This window comes from Sapajus apella, unplaced genomic scaffold (assembly GCF_009761245.1).
Source record: "Sapajus apella isolate SASKATOON/1434 unplaced genomic scaffold, GSC_monkey_1.0 scaffold52, whole genome shotgun sequence".
Classification (NCBI taxonomy): Eukaryota; Metazoa; Chordata; class Mammalia; order Primates; family Cebidae; genus Sapajus; species Sapajus apella.
Window position 1 is genome coordinate 14,485,727 of NW_022436992.1, and position 22,584 is coordinate 14,508,310.

The 22,584-nt window shown below is 45.0% G+C and overlaps 2 protein-coding genes across 6 annotated transcripts in view; both read right to left on the reverse strand.

Moving 5' to 3' along the window:
* Nucleotides 1-1,218: 1,218 nt before the first annotated feature.
* Nucleotides 1,219-7,261, reverse strand: CHCHD5 (coiled-coil-helix-coiled-coil-helix domain containing 5). 3 transcript variants are annotated; one of them, XM_032243674.1, is made up of 4 exons: nucleotides 5,613-5,831; nucleotides 4,198-4,338; nucleotides 3,947-4,112; nucleotides 1,219-1,402 (listed from the first exon to the last, which is right to left on the reverse strand). In XM_032243674.1, coding segments are annotated over exons 1-4 (333 nt in total). In that variant the 5' UTR covers nucleotides 5,615-5,831; the 3' UTR covers nucleotides 1,219-1,378. The 3 variants fall into 3 exon arrangements, with proteins under 3 accessions (XP_032099565.1, XP_032099568.1, XP_032099564.1); XM_032243677.1 differs by lacking the exon at nucleotides 3,947-4,112 and having other exon boundaries at nucleotides 5,613-7,261; XM_032243673.1 differs by lacking the exon at nucleotides 1,219-1,402 and having other exon boundaries at nucleotides 3,745-4,112; nucleotides 5,613-7,261.
* Nucleotides 7,262-14,895: 7,634 nt separating this feature from the next.
* POLR1B (RNA polymerase I subunit B) overlaps nucleotides 14,896-22,584 on the reverse strand; it is a 38,945-nt gene continuing 31,256 nt past the window's right edge. For 2 of the 3 annotated variants that reach the window (XM_032243669.1, XM_032243668.1), the window contains 3 exons: nucleotides 18,416-18,612; nucleotides 17,006-17,259; nucleotides 14,896-16,022 (listed from right to left, as the gene is read on the reverse strand). In XM_032243669.1, coding sequence (XP_032099560.1) covers nucleotides 15,140-16,022; nucleotides 17,006-17,259; nucleotides 18,416-18,612 — 1,334 coding nt within the window. In that variant the 3' untranslated portion in view covers nucleotides 14,896-15,139. The remainder of the gene's footprint in view (nucleotides 16,023-17,005; nucleotides 17,260-18,415; nucleotides 18,613-22,584) is intronic. The other variant, XM_032243670.1, reaches the window with a different exon arrangement.

The window sequence follows — 22,584 nt, forward strand, 5'->3', positions numbered from 1 at the left end:
AAACAGCCCTTGATGAAAGATGGGAACTTGGTAAACACAATTCCCTTGCTCCTTCATAGGGTAACTGGGTATGTTCTATACAGTCTCCCACAGGTTGCCAGTGGGACTGAGTCCCAGTTGCCAACAGTGGTAACTTGCTTGATAATGCACCATTTATTGGCCGCCTTCCTCTCTACATCTCCCTTCTCCATTCCTTTCCCAGTGTTGATGGAATCAAACTTAAACTACCATCTGCACTCAAATTCTGAGGTGGCTTCTGGAAAAATGGAAACTGAGAACAGAAATTCAGCACATAGGCCAGGTGGTCACTCATGCCTGTAATCCCAGCACTTTGGGAGGCTGAGGCGGGTAGATCACCTGAGGTCAGGAGTTTGAGAACAGCCTGACCAATATGGTGAAACCCCATCTCTACTAAAAATACAAAAATTAGCTGGGCATGGGGGCAGGCACCTGTAATCCCAGCTACTTGGGAGGCTGAAGCAGGAGAATCACTTAAACCCAAGAGGCGGAGGATTCAGTGAGCCAAGACCGTGCCATTGCACTCCAGCCTAGGCAACAAGAGCGAAACTCCATCTCAAAAAAAAAAAAAAAAAAAAGAAAGAAAGAAAAGAAATCCAGTGCATAGCCTTCTAAGCCACACATTCTTCCATATAGTTGCTTACAGTAATAAAGCCAGTATTTTCTCCTCCATTGCCTAATGCCTCGAACTACTGCCCAACTGATTCTGAAATCAGCAGGGAAAGAGGTATGTTATTTATCATACCCCCAAGCCTCCAGAAAACTGAATACAGACTTGGAGAACGCAGCCAGTGCTGTGTCAAGTGCTTGTAGTCCTAGCTACTCTGGAGGCTGAGGCAGAGGACCACTGGAGCCTAGGAGTTCGAGGCTGCAGTGAGCTATCATCGTACCACTGCACTCCAGCCTGGGCAATGGAGCAAGACCCTGTCTTTAAAATACATATATATTTTAAAAATAACAGAGGAATGCTAGAGTTGAAGAGAGCAAGGGCCTTTCCCCCATACACATGCAGCAGGAGACAGGAAATGGCTGCGTGGCAGAATTCACAAGGGAGGCAGGTGGTCTCGACCCTGGGGCACAGCCGCAGCATCCTGCTCTTCCCTGGCCCTTCCTTGGCACACCCAGTGAAGCTGGGTAACACATGACTCTGCCCAGCCAGCTCTCCTAGGGCCCTCTCAGGACAGATAGCAGCAATCAATGCCCAGTATACACAGTCTTTATTTATTGGAAGTCCTGATATCCAGGAAAGCCAGGCACACAGCCAGGGCTCAGGACCCCATCTGGCCGCCCTACAGGGGAGGGGTACAGGGGGCAGCCATTCATGTCCAGTTTTCCTGCAGGCATGCAGGCAAAGGAGTCCTCAGGAGGCAGGAAGTGGCTGTGCCTGTGGAGAAAGCACATCAACATCTACTAGCACCTCCTCTGTGCCCAGCCTGGGGACTACTGCTGGGGAGCCTGTGTAGACACCAGAGAGGGTGACCTTGCAGAGCCCACAGGCGGAGGGAGAGGGTGTCGGGCAATGACCTTGGCCCTGGGTCATGTGAACAAGTCAGTTGAGGTGAAGTGTCATGGGGGGCAGGGAAGGCTCCATTCTGCTGTATTTACTAGACACTTGCCATGTGCCCAGCAGGCAAAACTCTCTGACTCAAGCAGGGAGAGACAGACAATAAATATGCCAACCTTCGAGAAATTCTATGAAGAAAACTTAATCAGGGTAAAGGGCAGAGGTGTGTGTGGAGTGGAAGGAACATGAACCACTTCAATTGTCAGCCACAAAAACACAGGACATTCTGTAAAGTCTGCATGGCATGCTGTAGGAGATAAGAAAGTTTGTGTTTGCACTTGTGTAGAACAGAGAATGTGGGAGGCCCAAACCTCACTGCCCCCAGCTAGGAAGGAAAAATTATAACTGGGATGCCATCCCCAGGAAGGAGGGGACGGTGGGGAGGAGCTGAGTATAGTTACTCTGAGTGTATTGGAAAGTCACAAGAAGGTTTTAAAGGTGATGTGACCTAATTCCTTTTTTTTTCTTTGTTGAGAGACAGAGCCTTGCTCTGTGACCAGGCTGGAGTGCAATGGCACAATCTTGGCTCACTGCAACCTCTGCCTACTGGGTTCAAGCAATTCTCCTGCCTCAGCCTCCCAAGTAGCTGGGATTACAGGTACCCATCACCAGGCCTGGCTAATGTTTTGTATTTTTAGTAGACACGGGGTTTTGCCATGTTGGCCAGGCTGGTATCGAACTCCTGATCTCAGGTCATCCACCCAACTCAGCCTCCCAAAGTGCTGGGATTACAGGCATGAGCCACCGCACCTAGACCTAATCCCCATTTTTAAAAGCTCCTTTGGCTGCCAGGGAAGAAAAGACTGTCAGGGCAGGGTTGGCCATAGGGAGACCAGGGAGAGGCTGGTTGCTAGTCCAGAGAGGAAAGCAGCAAATAGCTCTAAGATAGAAGGATGGGGTCTTTACTGTTCAGATGCCCAAAAAACTTGAAAGAGAGAAATGTCCTCAACAGCTGACTGAGAACAGTATGTGATTATTAGGAAATGTTTCCTGAGGAGAATTAAGTTCCCGCCGGCTCTCATGGGTTGTAGTTTCTGCCCTTGGGGTCTGAACTATTCACTTATCCCTGCCTTACAAAAATGAATGAATGCCTATAGGGCCTGGTATGAAGGACATCACCCCAATCTTCGTCTGAGAGCTCCCCTGACACAGGTATAGGATGTAAGCTTTGATGGAGGGGCTCAGACCCTTGGGAACTCGAAGACAGGGGTGGGCAGTGGGTGCGGACATCAGGGAGGTCTTCTGAGACAGCTGCCATCTAAGCTGGAATAGGAATTAGCCAGGAGATGGATTAGGAAGGGCAGTGCAGGCAGAGGAAAACAGCTGGACAAAAGCAGCAGACATGCACTTGAGTAACTGTATGTTCACTGGGGCTGGAACACAGAGTTTAAGAGGGAAAGTGGGGGGAGGTGGGGCCATGGGTCACAGGAGCTGCATTCTACAGGGCTCTGTGGCCTGCACTGACGTTGAGACTTGGTCTGGTGGAAGTGAGCGCCATGGAAAGGTTTCTAAATAGAAGCAGAACGTGGTCAGATTTCTCTGAGATCAGTCTCGGATGATCACCAAGAATAAATGGAAGGTCAAGATGGAACATGGGACCTAGGAAAAGGATGGCCAGGTGGCCCAAGAGAGAAAACAGGGCTGCAGGGGCAGAGAGAGGGCCGCAGGAGAGGGTGTTGAGAGGGGCTGGGGAAAGATGTGACTTTCACCTTTGGAGCTCACAGTGAGGTGGGCGGTAAACATCTAAAAGAGCATTTCTCAACCTTTTTCCATTACTGCCTCTCCCCAAGGAGTCTTTTTAGACTTTTGTTCTAATTGCCCAACCATGACTTACATATCACAGATACTGCATATCTGGCTTACATACTAAATACATGTAAAAGAGTGAGCTTTTTTTGGCCACCCCAGCCCAGCCCCTCTCCAGTGCAGCTGAGGAGCAGTGAGAAAGGAGAGAGGGTGAAGGAGGAGGTCGATGAAGTCAGCCGAGGGAAGAACACAGAGAACCCAGCAAGGACCTGAAATTTGTTCTCAATGTGATGCAAAGCCACTGAAGAGCTTTAAGCATAGGTGTAAGGAGACTAGATTTCAGTTCTATGTGCCCATCCAGGCAAGAGAAGAGGGATGAAAGGAGACCAGGGAGAAGGCTGGGGCAGGTATCCTGGAGGTGGAGGGTGAGGGGGTGGTAGACCAAAGCAGGGGCTATAGGGGGCAAGAAGTGATGATGTTTTGGATCCTGGATGCCTGGCAAAGGCCTGTGTAGTGGGGTAGGGCTGAGGATGACTCCAAAGTCTTTACCCAGAACAACCAGGAGGATGAAGGGGATGTTATGGAGAAATGAGATGAACTGAGGTGAGCCCCTCTTACCTCCACGGTCGTAGGTGAGCGTGGCAGCTGCACCTGGTCAGCGCACTGTAGGAAGCGGCGCATATGCTCCGCACAGTTGCCCATAGCTGCCTCGTTCTGCCGAAGACACTCCTCAAAGGCCTCGAAAGGCTGAGCACAGGCCTGGCGGATCTGACGGATGATTGGGCTGTGGGGGTAGGGCAGTTTGGACCCTGGGAGATTCCCACCCCACTGCCCACCCTCCACACTGTTTCATACTTGCCCACACTCACTGGGCGGACGTGCATTGGGCAATGCTCATCTTAAGGTAGTGACAGTCCCGCTGCCAGGATTCAGGCTTGGCGGCCACACACTGGCTATACTGCTCCAGCTCCCGGCCGCAGTAGCGAGCAGAGATCTCCAGGGCTGCCTGCCTGTGGGACAGGAGGGGGTGAGGATCATTCCTGGCAGCAGGCAAGAAAGGAATTTTTTTTTTCTTTTAGAGACAGGGGTGTCACAGTGTGGCCCAGGCTGGAGTGCAGTGGCATGATCATAGCTCACTGTAGCCTCCAACACCTGGATTCAAGTGATCTTCCTGCCTCAACATCCTAAGTAGCTGGGACCACAGGCATGAGCGACCATGCCCAGATAATTTTTTATGTTTTATAGAGGCAGGGTCTTGCTATGTTCCCAGGCTGGTATCGAACCCCTGGACTCAAGCGATCTTCCCGCTTAGACCTCCCAAAGTGTTGGGATTACAGGCATGAACTATGGTGCCTGGCAAAGAAAGGCAGTAGTTCCAATCTGGGTCTGAAGTAGGACTAGGTGTCCGGGGCAGATGTGGGAGTCTGAAGGATCCTGAGATAGGGCCAAAGAAGTGCACAGGTGAGGCCTAGCGCTGGGGCTTGTAAAGCAGGAGGAGAGCTTTCAGTGCCTTCAGGGTCCTAGAAGACAGGCCTTGAAATCCAGGCATCCCCCAGTAGGCCTAGGGATCATGCAGAGAAGACTTGGGGCCTTAGAAATAAGATCTAGAATTCTAAAGTGAGAGCTTGAGACCCCTAAATGGGTTTGTGGGGTTCTAAAAGTAAGGTTTAGAGGTCCAAGAGGTGGGTCTCAGGTCCTGGGAAAGTGTCTTAGCCAAAGGCTCTTTAAGATGAAACCTGAGGCCCTGGAGTAGGACTCAAGGCCCCAGAGGCGTGAGGTCTGGAAGCCCTGGATGAGGTTGGTGCTCTGGGAATCCTGGGCAAGGTCAGAGGGGTCTAGGAACAAGTCTGTGGACCCTACAGGTGAGGACTAGGGTCCTGGGCAGATCTGGAAGGTTCAAAAGGTAAAGTTTGGTGATCAAGAGGGAGGAACCTGGAGCTCTAAGGACAGGCGTAGGAACCCTAGAGGTCCCTAAGTAAGTCTGTAGTCTTAGGATTTCGGTGTGAAGGGCCGGACCTGGGGTACTGGGGGCAGAGTTTGGGTGAAGAGTGACTGGACCGAAGTCCTAAGCCGCTGCGAGAGGGGGCAGGGCCTAAACGCTTAGGAGGTGGGGCTTGGGCATGCGGAGGGTTGGAGCTTGTGAGGGAAGGCGCTGAATCTTGAGGGTCGGATCTCCAAGAAGCAGGGAGACTGGTCCTAATTCTGGAGGTCCCAGACTAGGTCTAGATCACTGGGTAAGAAGGGGCGCGGCAGCACGTACGGAAGAGGTGCTCCCACTACTCACATCTCGAGACCTTTGCCGGTGTGGGTCAGTCCGGAAGGAACGACCCGCCTTTTCCGGTATCGGTTGCCATGGCGGCGCCCGGCCCAGCCTGTTTTTTTTTTCCGGTAGCCGATTGGACTAGCAGCCTGTTCCCTTTAGGCTTAATCTGTCATGGCGGCGCCCTACCTGTTTTTCCGGCTCCGGCTCGTCTTGGCGGCGCTCTGAGTAACCACTTCCTCCCTCTTCTGGCTAAAGTGCTTTATCCCTATTTCCGGCTTGCAATGGCAGCGCCCGCGGTTCAACGGAAGTAAGCAATGGGAAGTACGGTGGTGGCCTTGGCTCCAAAGAGTGCACCGCCGAGCTGCGCCGCACCTCACGGGATTGAGCAGCAGACACAAGCTCTCCAAATCTCCCGACTGGAGCTGGTGGCGAGCGGCTGCCGTTGCTGCAGCGTCTCGACATGCTGTTCCCGTTTTGGTGGGGTGCTGTGGCGGTCGGCTGTTGGGCTCAGGGATAGGGGACCTGATTCCTAACGCCGTGCTGCCACCGTCGGCCTTGCGCAGACGCTGATAGTCCTCCTGGCACCCTGTTTCACGCGATCGCTTGGAACTGGAGGGAATAGGGAGTCAAACCAAGAGCCGAACTAACTCGGCTTGGGCCTCCCATTTACTTAGCCTGAATGACCCAGACGTTACCCTCCAACCCTGAGCATAGGCCAGGACAGACATGGTGTTTAATCCTGACTCCATGAAACTAACAGCCAGTGACTTTCTCTCTTTGTAATTCATGCCTCCTAGTGTAGCAGCATTTCCCCCTCCCTTCTCATCTGTTTTAAAAGTGTTAAGTTAGATGTGGGCGTGAGTTTCCCCACTTAAGAGACTGGATATCCTATGGTCAAAACTGAGCATCAGTCCTGCCGTTTAGTTTGCAGATCTTTCAAGATTCTAGTCAAAATGAGCAGAACATTTTGCAGTTAATCAGAGTTGAAGATGAACAAGAGCTTCTTAACTGTGAACTAGTAACGACCACGTGGAGTCTCAATGTTGTAAAATGATGACGATGACAGTGACATCATAGAGGACATAGTGCAAGTGAAGAGTTGGGTACAGAGCTTGGGACCTCAGGAGTTCTGGATAAGTGAGAACTGTACGGGAGGCTGTGACCTTGAGATACCCTGGTTGGCAACTGACATCCGAGGACCAGCACTGGCCATCTGAATCTGCCATGGGCACGTAAAGAAAGCTTTACATCTTGAGATCCCTCTATTCTTCCTTCTTAAATTTCCAATTGTATGTTCGATGGGAGAAGAGGGGAAGGAATTAACATTTCAAAGCTCTGGAAAGAGTCAGATAACTGTTTTTGGCTCCAAATGTGGACTAAATCCCTAGATTTTCCTCTACTGGGAGAATGAAATCTTAACCCATCCCATTTCCTTGTTGGTACTCAAAAAGCGATAACACCAAAGATGCATTTTGACATGCTGAAAGGGCCTTAGAAGCTGCCTCAGAAGGTCTGTCTAAACTTGTCTTGTTCGTGTGTGTGGGTGGGGTCGCCCACAGGTGCACAGGGAGGGAGTTTCTGAAATTTTCTTATCTAACCAAGAAATCTTCTTTAAAAAAAAATTCAATTGTCTTAAACCCTCTTTCTAGGCACCTCATTAAAGACCTAGGAAAAATCAACCACCTTTAAACGGGAAAACCAAACTATAAAATGTTTTAAAGAGATTTATTTTGAGCTAGTATGAGTGACCATGGCCTAGGGAACACAGGCTCAAGAGGTCCTGAGAAAGTGTGCCTGAGACAATAGAATTAGTTTGGTTTTATACATCCTAGGAGGGCAGGAGTTACAGACAAAGACAAATCAGTACATGAAAGGTGAAGATTGTGCTCAGCTGGGTGCAGAGGCTCATGCCTGTAATCCTGACACTTTGGGAGGCCAAAGTGGGCGGATCACGAGGTCAGGAGTTCAAGACCAACCTGGCTACAAAAAAATACAACCCCATCTCCACAAAAAATTAGCCAGGTGTGGTGGCAGGCACCTGTACTTCCAGCTTCTCAGGAGGCTGAGGCACGAGAATTGCTGCGGAGGTTGTAGTGAGCTGAGATCACACCACTGCACTCCAGCCTGGGTGACAGAGCATTACTCTTTCAAAAAAAAAAAAACCTCTGCTGTATTTTTATAATACATTTTGTAGTACCACTTATAACCACTTGGGTGTGTGGATTGCCCATTAAATAAAACAGTTTACAGTTGACCCTTGAACAACATGGATTTAAACTGTACTGGTTCGCTTATACTCGGATTTTCTTCTGCCTCTGCCACTCTGAGACAACAAGACCAACCCCTCTTCCTCCTCCTCAGCCTACTCAATGTGAAGAGGACAAGGATGAAGGCCTTTATGATGATCCACTTCCACTTAATGAATAGTATATTTTCTCTTCCTTATGATTTCCTTAATAACATTTTATTCTCGCTAATTTACTGTTGCAAGCATATAGTATATAATGCATATAACATAAAAAATATGTGTTAATCTACTGTTTATATCATCAGTAAGACTTCAGGTCAATAACAGGCTATTAGTAGTTAAGTTTTGGGGGAGTCAAATGTGGATTTTCTACTGCATTGTTTAAGGGTCAACTGTAGATTCAAGAGCTACCTAGGAGTGTAGAGTTGACTGACAGGACTGGGACTGAAGTGTCAACAATGGTGATGGACTCCCGACAACCCTGGTGTGGGGATGTCTAAGGATAGATGTCATTCACCAGGCAGGGTTAGTGCTGCCAGTGTGTCATGTGCTGCAGCCTCTTTTACTACAACAAATATGGGAGTCACAAGTATGGCATACGGTGGTGGCTTCTGCATTAGAAACATAGGCCAGGCACGGTGGCTCGTGCCTGTAAATCCCAGCACTTTGGGAAACTAAGGTGGGTGGATTGCGTGAGCCCAGGAGTTTGAGACCAGCCTGGGCAACATGGCGAAACCCTCTACAAAAAATACAGAAGTTACCTGGGTGTGGTGATGTCATAGGTAGTGGATTTATCCTTCCAATACCAACAACTAAAAAGTCTGGACAAAATGGGAGACAACAGAGTTCAGAAATTGGAAACAAGCATTGTAGCACAATGGTCCGCAAGAGAAAGCAGACAAATGAAGTGACACTACTGGCCTGGCTTATGTTGGGAGAGTTAGTTTCCAGGCTACATAGCCCAGGGGTGTCCCTGGGTTGAGACAAAGTTGAGAATTCAGAGAGGCCAAGGCAGCTAGACTTTGTAAGGCAGGGTACCAGAGAGTAGCGTTCACAGGCCTGCAAAGGGTTTCCTGCACGTGTAGCCCACAGCATGCCTGTGGACACACTCCTGGAGGCCAAGGGAACCACCACCCAGGAAGGTGCAGGCAGAGCAATCCTGGAGCTTGCAGTTGTCCATGTTCGGCCCCCCCACCCCACGCAGTCAATAGTGTAGAACATCACTGTGCACTGAGTAAATTACTCAAATATACTGCCTCTCTAATGAGGCAAAATTAGCCCTAAATGGCTGCTCTGGTCTCACCTAAGCAGGCTTAGAAAACGGAAATCTGGTGTATGAAATCAAGATCTCCAGAAAGGCTGGGTGTGGTGGCTCATGCCTGTAATCCCAGCGCTTTGGGAGGCTGAGGCGGGTGGATCACCTAAGGTAGGGAGTTCAAGACCAGCCTGACCAACAAGGAGAAACCCTGTCTCTACCAAAAACATAAAATTAGCTAGGTGTGATGGTGCATGCCTATAATCCCAGCTACTCGGGAGGCTGAGGCAGGAGAATCCTCCTCCGGGAGGCGGAGGTTGTGGTGAGCCAAGATTGCACCATTGCACTGCAGAGCAAGACTCCATCTCAAAAGAAAAAAAAAAGATCTCGAGATACAGTAAATACAACTTATGACAAAAATAGCACAAAGGCCAAGAGACAGGAAAGTGTGTGCTGTTGCAAAGTTGTTCTACCTGTGAAGTGATAGAATATTACATAAAAGTGTGACAAGTCTAAAGATGTACACTAGAAATTTTAAAAGAAACAACAAAAAATGAAAATGGAGGTAGAGATAATAAGCCGACAAAGGAGACAAAAATGGAATAATAAAAAATAAATTAGCCCCACACAAGCATGTATGGCCATCTGATTTTTTTAAGAGACAGGGTTTCACTCTGTCACTCAGGGTGGTGTGTAGTGGTGCAATCATGGCTCACTGCAGGCTCAACTCCCAGGCTCGGATGATCCTTCCACCTCAGCCTCCTGGGGAGCTGAGACTACAGGCGCACACCACCATGCTTGGCCATTTTTTTTTTTAGTAGATACAGGATCTGGCTCTGTTGCCCAGGCTGGTCCCAAACTCCTGGGCTCAAGCAGTCATCCAACCTCAGCCTCTCAAAGTGTAGGGATTACAGGCATGAGCCACTGCGCCCAGCCTATGGCCATCTGATTTTTGACAGAAGTGCAGAAATAATTCAATAGAGAAAGGATAGTTTTCGAGTTACAGTGCTGGAGCAATTGGATATCTACTGGCAAAACCACCACCAAAAAAACTTTACACATTGTACAAAAATGAACTGTAAGTGGAAAATGGATTATGGATTTAAATATAAAGCATAAAAGTATAAAACCTTTAGAAAATAATATATGAGAAAATCTTTGGGCTAGAAGATGAGTTCTTAGACACGATACCAAAAACCAGTAAATTGGGCTTCATCAAAATTTAAATTTTTTCTTGCAAAGTACCTGTGAAGATGATGAAAAGACAAACTATGGACTGGGCGAAAATATTTGCAAAGAACTTGTGTGACAAAGGCTTTATATTTGGAATATATAATGAAGTCTTAAAATTCAACAGTAAGAAGACAATCCAATTAAAAAATGAACACCAGATAGACATTTCACTGAAGATGTACAGATGGCAGATAAACACATGAAGAGATGTTCAACGTCTTTGGCCATTAGAGATGCAAATTAAAGCCACAATGAGATAACACTACTCATCTATCAGAATGGCTAAAAATAAGAAATAGTGGGCTGGTCCAAGTGCAGTGGTGCTGCAATAAATTGATCACAACCATTTACAGATTTATTTGTTCCTTTTCCACTCCCACTGCTCCACTTGACTGGTCTTAAAAAAAAAAAGGTGACATCACCAAATGCTGGTTGGTCAGAATGCCAAGAAGTGAATCACTCATACATTGCTGACAGGAATGTAAAATGGCACAGTCACTCTGAAAAGTTTGGCAGTTTCTTTATATATATATACTTTTTTTTTATAAGACAGGGTTTCTCCATGTTGGTCAGGCTGGTCTTGAACTCCCAACCTCTGGTGATCCGCCTGCCTCAGCCTCCCAAAGTGCTGGGATTACAGCATGCACCACCATGTCCGGCCTGGCAGTTTCTTAAAGAACATATGCAACCACCAAATGACCTAGCAGTTGCAATTGTGAATATTTGTCCCAGGGAAAAAGTTTACACAAAAACCTGTACAGTAGTCCGCCTTAACTGCAGTTTTGCTTTCCTTTTTTTTTTTTTTTTTTTGCAGTCTTGCTCTGTTGCCCAGGTTGGAGTGCGGTGGCATGATCTCAGCTAACTGCAACCTTCGCCTCTTGGGTTCAAGTGATTCTTCTGTCTCAGCCTCCCGAGTAGCTGGGATTACAGGCATGCCCCACCAAGCCCAGCTAATTTTTGTATTTTTAGTAGAGTCGAGGTTTCCCCATAATGGCCAGGCTGGTCTCGAATTCCTGATCTCAAGTGATCCACCCACCGCAGCCTCCCAAAGTCCTGGGATTACAGGTGTGAGCCACCACACCTGGCCAGTTTTGCTTTCTGCAGTTTCAGTTACCCACAGTCTGAAAATGAGTACAGTGTATTTTGAGGCCACATTCATGTAACTTTTATTACAGTATAATTGTTCTGTTTAACTGTTGTCAATCTCTTACAGTGCCTAATTAAACTTCACCAAATTCAACCATGTATAGGAAGAAATATGTACAGGATATATAGTATATATAGCACCTATGGATAGTGTATATACTATCCATGGTTTCAGACACCCACTGGGAGTCTTGGGATATATTCTTCAAGGACAAATGGGGTCTGTTGTATGTGATTGTTTAGATCAGCTTCATTGTTAATGCCCAAAATTGGAAACAACCAAAATGTTCAAGGTGAATGGTTAAACAATGTACATATATACTATGAAGTACTATGTAGCAATAAGGAGGAATTAGCTACTGATACATGCAACTACTTGGATGTATCTCATGGGAATTGAGTGAAAAGCCATTCTCAAAGGGTTATACTTCATGATTCCATTTACACACGATTCTTGAAATAACAAAACTATAGAGATGAAGAGCAGATTAGTGGTTTCCAAGGGTTGGAAATGGGGGACGGACGTGGAAATGTCTATAAAGGGACAGTATGGCAGAGCTCTGTGATGACAGAACAGCTCTGTATCTTATGTTGGTGTCACATCAATATACACAAGTGACAAAATGAAATAGAACTATATACCACACACGACACAAATGAGTGCATGTAAAATGGATGAAATTTGAGTAAGCTCTGTGGACTGTCCCAGTGTCAATTTCTTAGTGGTAAAACTACAATTTAAAAAGCTAAAAAAAAAAACATTTTTTGGGAAATGTTTTTAGTGCTGCTAAAAATGAAGTGGAGTAATGACAAAAGACCCCAGCTGTGGGATCGTGTAGTAGACAAAGCCTGGAATAGTGTGCAAAAGCGTGTAGCTGGGATTCTAACAGCAGGGGGAATTGTCAGTCAATAGAATGGAGTTTTTACTTATTCTTCTCAACCAGTTTTCTGAAACAATGCCTATCTTTTCTATTAAATTTTTTCTTTAGCCTTTTCCTGAGATGAGGTCTCACTCTGTCACCCAGGCTGGAGTATGGTGGCACAATCTTTAACCACTGCAGCCTGGAACTTCCAGGCTCAGGAGATTCTCCCACCTCAGCCTCCTGAGTAGCTGGAACTCCAGGCATGGGCCACCACACCCGGCTAATTTTTTTTTGTAGAGAAGGGGTTTCCCCAATGTTGCCCAGGCTGGTCTCAAATTCCTGGGCTCACACAATCTGCTGAACCAAAGTGTTGGGAATACAGGTGTGAGCCACTGCACCCAGCCTTTAATTTATAAAATAGAGACAGGGTCCTGCTCTGCCACCCAGGCTGGAGTGCAGTGGCATAATCTCAGCTCACACCTCAGCCTCCCAAGTAGCTGGGACTACAGGGGTGTGCCATCATACTTAGCTACTTTTTTTTTTTTTGGTCGCTGCTTTTTGTTTTCTTTAGAGATGAAGTCTCAGCCCAGGCTGGTCTAGAACTTCTAGGCTCGAGTGATTCCTCCTGTCTAAGCCTCCTAAAATGTTGGGATTACAGGCGCAAGCCACAACGCCCAGCCTGTAAAGCCTATCTTGAAATGATAGTTTTTCTCAGTCTTTTCCTATCTGCCTTATAATTAGTGACAGAGCATCTAAAGCCAAACTCAGTAAATAATTACCTTAGGAAAGCTTTCATCGTTAAAGCATCTTGTTTTGTTTTTGTTTTTGAGATGGAGTCTTTCTCTTCATCACCCAAGCTGAAGTGCAGTGGTGCGATCTCAGCTCAATGTAACTTCCGCCTCCCAGTTTCAAGCGATTCTCCTGCTGCAGCCTCCTGAGTAGCTGGGACTACAGGCACCCAACCTGGTCTCGAACACCTGACCTGAGGTGATCCACCTGCCTCGGCCTCCCAAAGTGCTGGGATTACAGGCATGAGTCACTTCGCCCGGCCCAAAAAGCATCTTACAATTGCACAAGTATAAACAAGATGATCTATTATCAACACTGTTTACAATGGCCAAAGATAAGTCATCAGAGTATTTGCAGAAAAAATTATAATGGCCAAAGAATGGAACAACTCAAATACACAAGGGATGGTATATCCATACAATAAAATACTGTACACAAAAAAGAAAACGTAACTGGCACTCTACACACTGCTATGAAAGCAAGTCATTATAAATGCAGAAAAAAGCCAAGTGTAGAAGTGTAGACTAAATATAAAAATACTCACTGGAGGCTGGGCGCAGTGGTTCACACCTGTAATCCCAGCACTTTGGGAGGCCAAGGAGGGTGGATCACTTGAGGTCAGGGTCTTTAAGACAGGGTCTTCCTATATTACACAGGCTGGCCTTGAACTCCTGCACTCAAATGATCCTCCCACCTCAGCCTCACAAATAGCAGGGACTACAGATGCAGAGCACCATGTCTGGCTTCCAAAATGGATGAATCTTATTTCATTATGCTAAGTGAAATAAGCCAGTCATAGGACAAATATTGCATGATCCCACTATATGAGATATCTATAATAGTCCAACTCATAGAAACAAATACAAAACAAAGAAAAAAAACAAAAGAAAAACAGAGTAGAAGAGTCATTGCTAGGGGCCAGGGAAATGGAGAGTTGTTCAACAGGCACAAAGCTTCAGTTACATAAGACAAGTAAGGTCTAAAGAGCTGTTGTACAACATGGTGCCTACAATCAACAGTAACTTATTGTACACTTAAAGATTTAAGAGGGTAGGTCTTGAGTTGTGTTCTTACCACAGAAACAAAAACCCAACAGCAACCAAAAAGCAAAAAACAAAGGGGTAGGAGGAAATTTGTGAAGATGACAGATATGTTTACTACCCTGATTGTGGTGATGGTATCAAAGGTGTGTGCATACAGTCAAACCCATCAAATTGTATACATTAAATATGTAACAATTGCACTTCTACAAAGCTGGTAAAAAAAACACTGTACCTATTTATTTTTATTTCGATGTGGCTATAAGAAAATATAAAATTACATTATATTACAGCTTGCATTCTACTTGTATAGTACTGTCCTGCTCAAGGTGGACTAACATGTGTGTGAAAGTCACTGCCTGCTGAGAACAGGGTGTAGGGAACGTGGGGTTGGAAAGGAGACTTGTCACTATATGTATGCTCTTCCATTTATCAATATTTCTTTTTTTTTTTTTTTAAGATGGAGTCTCGCTCTGTTGGCCAGGCTGGAGTACAGTGGCACCATCTCGGCTCACTGCAACCTCCACCTCCTGGGTTCAAGCAATTCTCCTTCCTTAGCCTCCCCAGTAGCTGAGATTACAGGCACCTGCCACCGCACCTGACTAATTTTTATATTTTTAGTAGAGACAGGGTTTCACCATCTTGACCAGGCTGGTCTCAAATTCCTGACCTTGTGATCCACCCACCTCTGCCTCCCAAAGTGCTGGAATTACAGGTTTGAGTCACCACACCAGGCCTAAATATTTCATATTTTAAGAAGACACATGAAATTTTTGAATATACAGAAAATCATTGTCAATAGTTAATCTACCAGAGATTCAGAAACCTTGCATTCTTGGTTTTCAGGTCTTGGTTGAGAGTTCTAATACCTTGGAAAAATCTCAAGAGTAACCTAGTAATAATACCTTCATTGAACTAAAATTACATTTTGCTTTAATCTGATAGGTCTCCTAATCCAAAAGGCCAACATCAAGTTAAACAACATCCAGTTTCACTTTGATGTTCATAGCTGCCAGTTCAGCCACAAAATACCGAAAAACATAAGGCACAGAAACAGTATCGATAGTGTCACTGCGATGACACAGAGTACAGTTGTATTTTCTATTGCGCATGGCAGACCAAGAAGGGGGTGGCTTCTCCAACAGTGGAGAGAGTAAACTGCCACACTTCACACACACGTGGGCTACCGACCGATCCGAGCAGTTGAAGAGGCGGTCATGAAGGAGAAAAGATGTACCGTGAGCTAAAAGCGCATCCCGTTCCATCTCCCCAAAACGGATTCCACCTTGGACATTTCTTCCACCAATAGGCTGGTTGGTGACTCTGTCTCGGGCTCCAGTTGTCCTTACTTGAAACTTGTCTGAGACCATGTGGCGTAAGCGCTGATAATAAACCACTCCTATGAAGATGTCTGCTTCCAGTTCTAGCCCACTGATGCCACTATATAACCTCTCGGTGCCATAGAAATTGTAGCCAGCAGCTTTTAACATCTCACCAAAGTATTCTAAGGCTGAGTTCTCCTCTGAGAATATGAAGGGTGTAGCATCATGGCAGAGACCATGCAAAGCTGCAGACTTCCCAGCCATACTCTCAATTAACATCCCGATGGTCATGCGGGATGGAAAACCATGGGGATTGAACAGAATGTCTGGGACCATCCCACTCTCAGTAAAAGGCATGTCCTCAACTGGCCACAATCTGCTCAAAATGCCCTTCTGCCCATGACGACTGGCAAATTTATCTCCAATAGTTGGGTTCCGAGGCACTCTCATAGTGATGCAAACACACTTGAATTTTCCACTCCCAGTGTCATTACTGCACACTTTGATGTTATCCACAACACAATTTTCTTTACTCCTAGGAAAAAATAAACCGTATAAGGTCAACCTTATTTGTTTAAACTTATAGAGATAAGTTTCATTGATATAATTAGTGCTTCATAAAGGATATTAGTAAAATACATTTTTTGGGGGGCGGGGAACAGGGTCTCACTCTGTTGCCCAGAGTGGTGTGCAGTGGTGTGATTACAGCTCACTGCAGCCTTGACTTTCTCAGCTCAGCCGCCTGAGCAGCTGGGACTACAGGTACATGCCACTAGGCCTAGCTAATTTTAAAATTTTTCTGTAGACATAGGGTCCCACTACATTGCCCAGGTTGATCTTGAACTCCTGGGCTTAAGGGATACTCCCGAAGTGTTGGGATTGCGGGTGTGAACTACTGTGCCTGGCCTGCAAAACTCATTCTTACCTTTATTCTGCAACAAACAGTTGGTATGAATAGAGCTACTGGTGATATTCACTACAGAATTATGTTCATCTGAAAGGAAACTAGCAACAAAGGCAGCTGAAAAATTATTACGAAGGCCATTGAAATAAATTATATTGTAAAAGAAGTTAAAAGAAGACATTTCTAATAAGGGCTCAACATTTTGGCTAGGACACATTCCTAACATTGTATATGAGAAAGATGAAAGTTTGGATAATACAGTTTTTTTTAAAAAAGCACAAATAGGCCAGGCACAGTGGCTCACATCTGTAATCCTAGCACACTGGGAGGCTGAGGCAGGTGGATCACTTAAGCTCAGGAGTTTGAGACCAGCCTGGGCAACAAGGCAAAACCATCTCTATTAAAAATACAAAAAATTGGCTGGGCATGGTATTGTGTGCCTATAGTCCCAGCTACTCGAAGGCTGAGTCAAGAGGACTGCTTAGCCCAGGAGGTGAAGGTTGTAGTGAGCTGAGATCGCTCCACTGCACTCTAGCCTGGCTGAGAGAGTGAGACCCCATCTCAAAACAACAACAACAACAACAAAACAAACCAGCTTGGATATCCAAACTTACTTATAGTACATCACAAAACTTTCCCCAGTGTTGAGGTTTAGGTAGCTGTAATACGGATCTCCATACTGCAGTTTTGCTCCTATAAACGGCAGTCCATCATCATCTAGCTTCTGCAAAACCCGTGGGTCACCAGGTTTGATTCCAAACACCAGGCTACTATCTCCTTGTTTAATTTTTTCAGAGAGGTCTATGAACTCAGACTTGTAGACACTTCCATGGGCAAAGCCTCGTTCCCAAGAGGCCTTATTCACAATCTGTGAAGTAAAAGAATTGTTCATTTAAAAGGCTGAGGCCAAGTAAGGATTTTCCAAATAAAACTAGGTAGGACTATAATACTTTAATACTTAGTTTAGGATAACTGGCATCACATTTTAAAACTCTCCCCACATTTTCCACATCACTGATGCGAACTACAAAAACCAGACACAGCTGGGCACGGTGGCTTATGCCTGTAATCCCAACACTTTGGGAGGCCAAGGCAGGCGGATCACTTGAAGTCAGGCATTCAAGACCAGCCTGGCCAATGTGGTGAAACCTCGCATCTACTAAAAATACAAAAATTAGCTGGGTGTGGTGGCAGATGCCTGTAGTCCCAGCTATTTGGGAAGCTGAGGCAAGAGAACTGCTTGAACTTGGGAGGCGGAGGTTGCAGTGAGCCAAGATCATGCCACTACACTCCAGCATGGGCAAAAGAGCGAAACTCTGTCAAAAAAAAAAAAAAAAAAAAAAAACAAAAAAAAACCCCTCAAAAAACAAAAAATCAAACAAACAAAAAACAAGAAAAAACAAAACCCATACATACAGAAATAGCTTAAAATCTAATGATACTTAAATATAAAAGGTAGATATATCCAAAACCACACTCTTCAAAATTTACTCATAATATGTAAGACATAGCATATATGAATATTTAGTGGATATTCCTCAGGGCTTGCCCACTTTCAACTTAGACCAAAAACTAATCATTTAATAGAACATCATGTGCCATATACTAGATACTTGGGGACATAAAAATATTTCTTTCTTTTTTTTTTTTTTTTTTTGAGATGGACTTTCGCTCTTGTTACCCAGGCTGGAGTGCGATGGCGCGATCTCGGCTCACCGCAACCTCCGCCTCCTGGGTTCAGGCAATTCTCCTGCCCCAGCCTCCTGAGTCGCTGGGATTACAGGCACGCGCCACCATGCCCAGCTAATTTTTTGTAGTTTTAGTAGAGACGGGGTTTCACCATGTTGACCAGGATGGTCTCGATCTCTTGACCTCGTGATCCACCCGTCTCGGCCTCCCACAGTGCTGGGATTACAGGCTTGAGCCACCGCGCCCGGCCATAAAAATATTTCTTCAGTGATTTCACAGTGAACAAAAAGGTTAAAAAATAAAATGACTGGGACAACATTCCCGGTAAAACTTACCATGGCATCTTCCATATCATAGCCAGTGTAAGAAATCACAGCAACAATGGCATTGGTCCCAATTGGATAGTTATCCATGTCATAATAATCATACATGGAGGGCCTCACCAAGGGACTCTGAGGAGTCTGAAGACGATACAGTTTGTTATCTGATCGGTCTTGGTAAGTGAGAAGTGGAAAGCCCATAGTTTGCTTACCTACATGGAGAAAAAAACATCTAAGCATTTTCCGCTTCTTTCATCTTGATTATAGGTGTGATACACATCACTGGAAACAACTAAATATTCATCAGAGGAGAATTAATAAATAAATAATCATGTTAGTTATGCTTACTATAGACAAACATATAAGCTGTGAAAACGAAGTAAACCTACATGTATCAATGTGACCGGACCACAAAAACCATGCTGAGTGGAAGAAAGTGCAGAATGACATTTAATATGATACGATTTATGTGTATTTGCAACACACTCCAAACAATTCTATACCTAGTTTATGGGTGCATGTATGATATAATAAAAGCTTTACAAGGGGACAGAAAGGAAGTACACAAATTACAGGCTATCACTACAGGAGGGAGAAGAGGGGATCGTAATTATTATGTAATTAGATTACTTTCTTATAGCAGAACGTGTATTTGTTAATTCTAGGTAGTGGAGCATAGGGTAAGATTCTTCTGTGTACTACCTCACAGTATAGATAATCATTTCAGAACAAAAAAATTTTAAAATCCAAATATGTACAAGTTAAATTTTAAAAAAATATATATACTTATAGCTTCCAGTAAATAAGGGCTACTCTTACAAGATGACCCTCAACACATAAGTATAAGATGTAGAAAAAAGGCCCCAACTACACATATAGCACTTTTGGTCACTCTTCTGACAGCTTTTGGACAGGAACCAAAAGCTGTCAGAAGCTGGGAAGAATTTTTACTTGGACAAAAACTGGATGAATTTCCAGGTTTTTCTTATTTATGCATTTATTTATTTTTGCCTTATGGCCCAGTGTGGCCGCTACCACTTAGCTACAAACCCAGTCTTACTGGCTTAAAGAACCAAGAAATAGAGTTCTGAGCATGACAATAAAGGGAAAGGGGAACATTTCAGAAATGAGAGAACCACAAAAGCAGGCCCTTAAATTCAGCATATAAATTGGGTCCAAATCTTTGGTGGACTCCTGAACTGTGCATGCATGGGACAGATCAAAGCAGCCCACCTAAGGCTGAAGAATGTAGTTCAGTTGCCATGTTCACCAAGTTAACTACCAGTTAAAACTAAAAGCCAATCCTCTTCTCCCGGAGAATTTTTGGTGACATGCACAGAACCAAGGTGATGGACTGTATATTAAAAAGACGTAAAACGAAAAAAATTAAAATGTAATTGAAGGCCAAATGCCACAATAAAAAACAAACAAAACCAATCCTCTTCAGAGGACCCTAACAAGACCCAAAGGTTAAAACATATTCCTCACAATGTTCATAATACAATCCAGTGTTACTAGGCATACAAAGAAATGGTGAAACTTGACTTATACTCAAGGAAAGCAATACTGAGATGACCCAGACATTGGAATTTACAGATAATGATTTTACAACACCCATCATATAATTATGCTCAAAATATAAAGGAAAACATGCCCACAATGAATGAAGATAAGAGTTCTTAGAGAAACTGTAAAAAAAGAAACAACTCCAGGCAGGGTAGTTCACGCCTGTAATCCCAGCATTTTGGGAGGCCAAGGCAGGTGGATCACAAGGTCAAGAGATCAAAACCATCCTGGCCAACATGGTGAAACCCCATCTCTATAAAAATACAAAAAATTAGCTGGGCCTGGTGGCACATGCCTATAATCCCAGCTATTTGGGAGGCTAAGGCAGGAGAATCGCTTGAACTCAGGAGGCTTGAACTGCAGTGAGCCGAAAAATGCGCAACTTCACTCCAGCCTGGGCAACACGAGTCAAACTCCATCTCAGGAAAAAAAAAAGAAAAAGAAAAAGAAAGAAACAAGTCAGGCCAGACGCAATGGCTCATGCCTATAATCCCAGCAATTTGGGAGGCCAAGGAAGCTAGATCACTTGAGGTCAGGAGTTTGAGACCAGTGTGGTCAACATGATAAAACCCTGTCTCTACTAAAAATACAAAAAAATTTAGCTGGGCATGGGGGCACATGCCTGTAATCCCAGCTACTCAGATGGAGACAGGAGAATCGCTTGAACCAGGGAGGCAGAGGTTGCAGTGAGCCAAGACTGTGCTACTGCACTTCAGGCTGGGTGACAGAGCAAGACCCTGTCTCAAGAAAAAGAAACAAGTAGAAGTTCTGGACTTGAAAAATGTAGTCATTCACTGCATAACAATGTTTTAGTCAATGCAGGATGACATATATACTACGGTGATCCCACATTTTAATATATTTTTCTTTTTCTGTATTTAGATACACAAATCCTTGCCACTGTCTTACAGCTATCTTCAGTGCACAGTAGTTACATGCCACCCAGGTTTGTAGCCTAGGAGAAATGGGCTATTCTGTATACTAGGAGTGTAGTAGTCTCTGCCACCTAGATTTGTGTAAGTTCACTCTATGATGTTCACACTATGACAAAATCACATACAACTCCTCAGAATGTATTCCTGTTGTTAAGAACACATGACTGTAAGTGAAAATTCAGTAGAAGGCAGAATGAAAAGTGACTGTAATAACAGGTCAATAAAATGATCCAATCTGGGCTGGGTGCAGTGGTTCACGCCTGTAATCCCCGCATTTTGGGAGGCTGAGGCGGGTAGATCACTTGAGATCAGGAGTTCGAGGCAAGCCTGGCCAAAATGGTGAAACCCTGTCCCTACTAAATCACAAAAATTAGCTGGGCATGGTGGTATGTGCCTGTAATCCCAGCTACTAGAGAGGCTGAGGCAGGAGAATTTATTGAACACGGGAGGCGGAGGTTGCAGTGAGCTGAGATCACGCCACTGCACTCCAGCCTGGGCAACAAAGCGAGACTCCATCTCAAAAAAAAAAAAAAAAAAAAAAAAAGATCCAATCTGAAGAAAATAAGGAAAAAAGAGAACATGCATGCATGGGACAGATCAAAGCAGCCCACCTAAGGGCTTGACACTGAGTAATGTCTATGGAACAATATCAAAAGGGTTAACATATAGCAATGTTTTTAGAAATAATGACAGAAGACCAGCAATTAAATTTTAAAAAACAAATTTGAGGCTGGGAGTGATGGCTCACGCCTGTAATCCAGCATTTTGGGAGGCCAAAGCTGGTGGGTCACCTGAGGCCAGGAGTTTGAGGCCAGCCTGGCCAACATGGTGAAACCCCATCTCTAATAAAAATACAAAAAATTGGCCAGGTGTGGTGGCAGGCATTTGTAATCCCCAGCTACTCCGGAGGCTGAGGCTGCAGTGAGGCAATATCGCACCACTGCACTCCAGCCCGGGCAACAAAGAGCACAACTCTATCTCAAAAAAAGAAAGAAAAGAAAAGAAATAAAGGAAAGGAAAGAAAGAAAGAAAAAGAAAAGACAAATTGGAGAAGACCTGCAAACTCCAATTAGGACTACATAAAGAAAACTTTAGGCATTTCCAATCTACTAAAAATTAAAGATAAAATCTAAAGAACAGAGAAAAAATAACACATTATGGTGGCCAAGTGCAGTGGCTCACACCTGTAATCCCAGCACTTTGGGAGGCTGAGGTGGGCAGGATCACCTGAAGTCAGGAGTGTGCAACCAGCCTGGCCAACACTCTTACTAAAAATACAAAAATTAGCCAGGAATGATGGTGGGTGCCTGTAATCCCAGCTACATGGGAGGCTGAAGCAAGGTAATTGCTTGAACCCAGGCGGCAGAGGTTGCAGTGAGCCAAGATCTCACCAACTCTACTCCAGCACAGGCGACAGACAGACTGTCTCAAAATACAAAAACAAAAAAAACCAACAAAAAAAACCACACATTATATTCAGAAAACTGCTGCCTTCTAATTAGAAATACAGAGACTAAGAGGAGACAGTGTAACAACAACTTTTAAGGACTGAAAGAAAAATAACTGGCCGGACGCGGTGGCTCAAGCCTGTAATCCCAGCACTTTGGGAGGCCGAGGTGGGTGGATCACGAGGTCAAGAGATCGAGACCATCCTGGTCAACATGGTGAAACCCTGTCTCTACT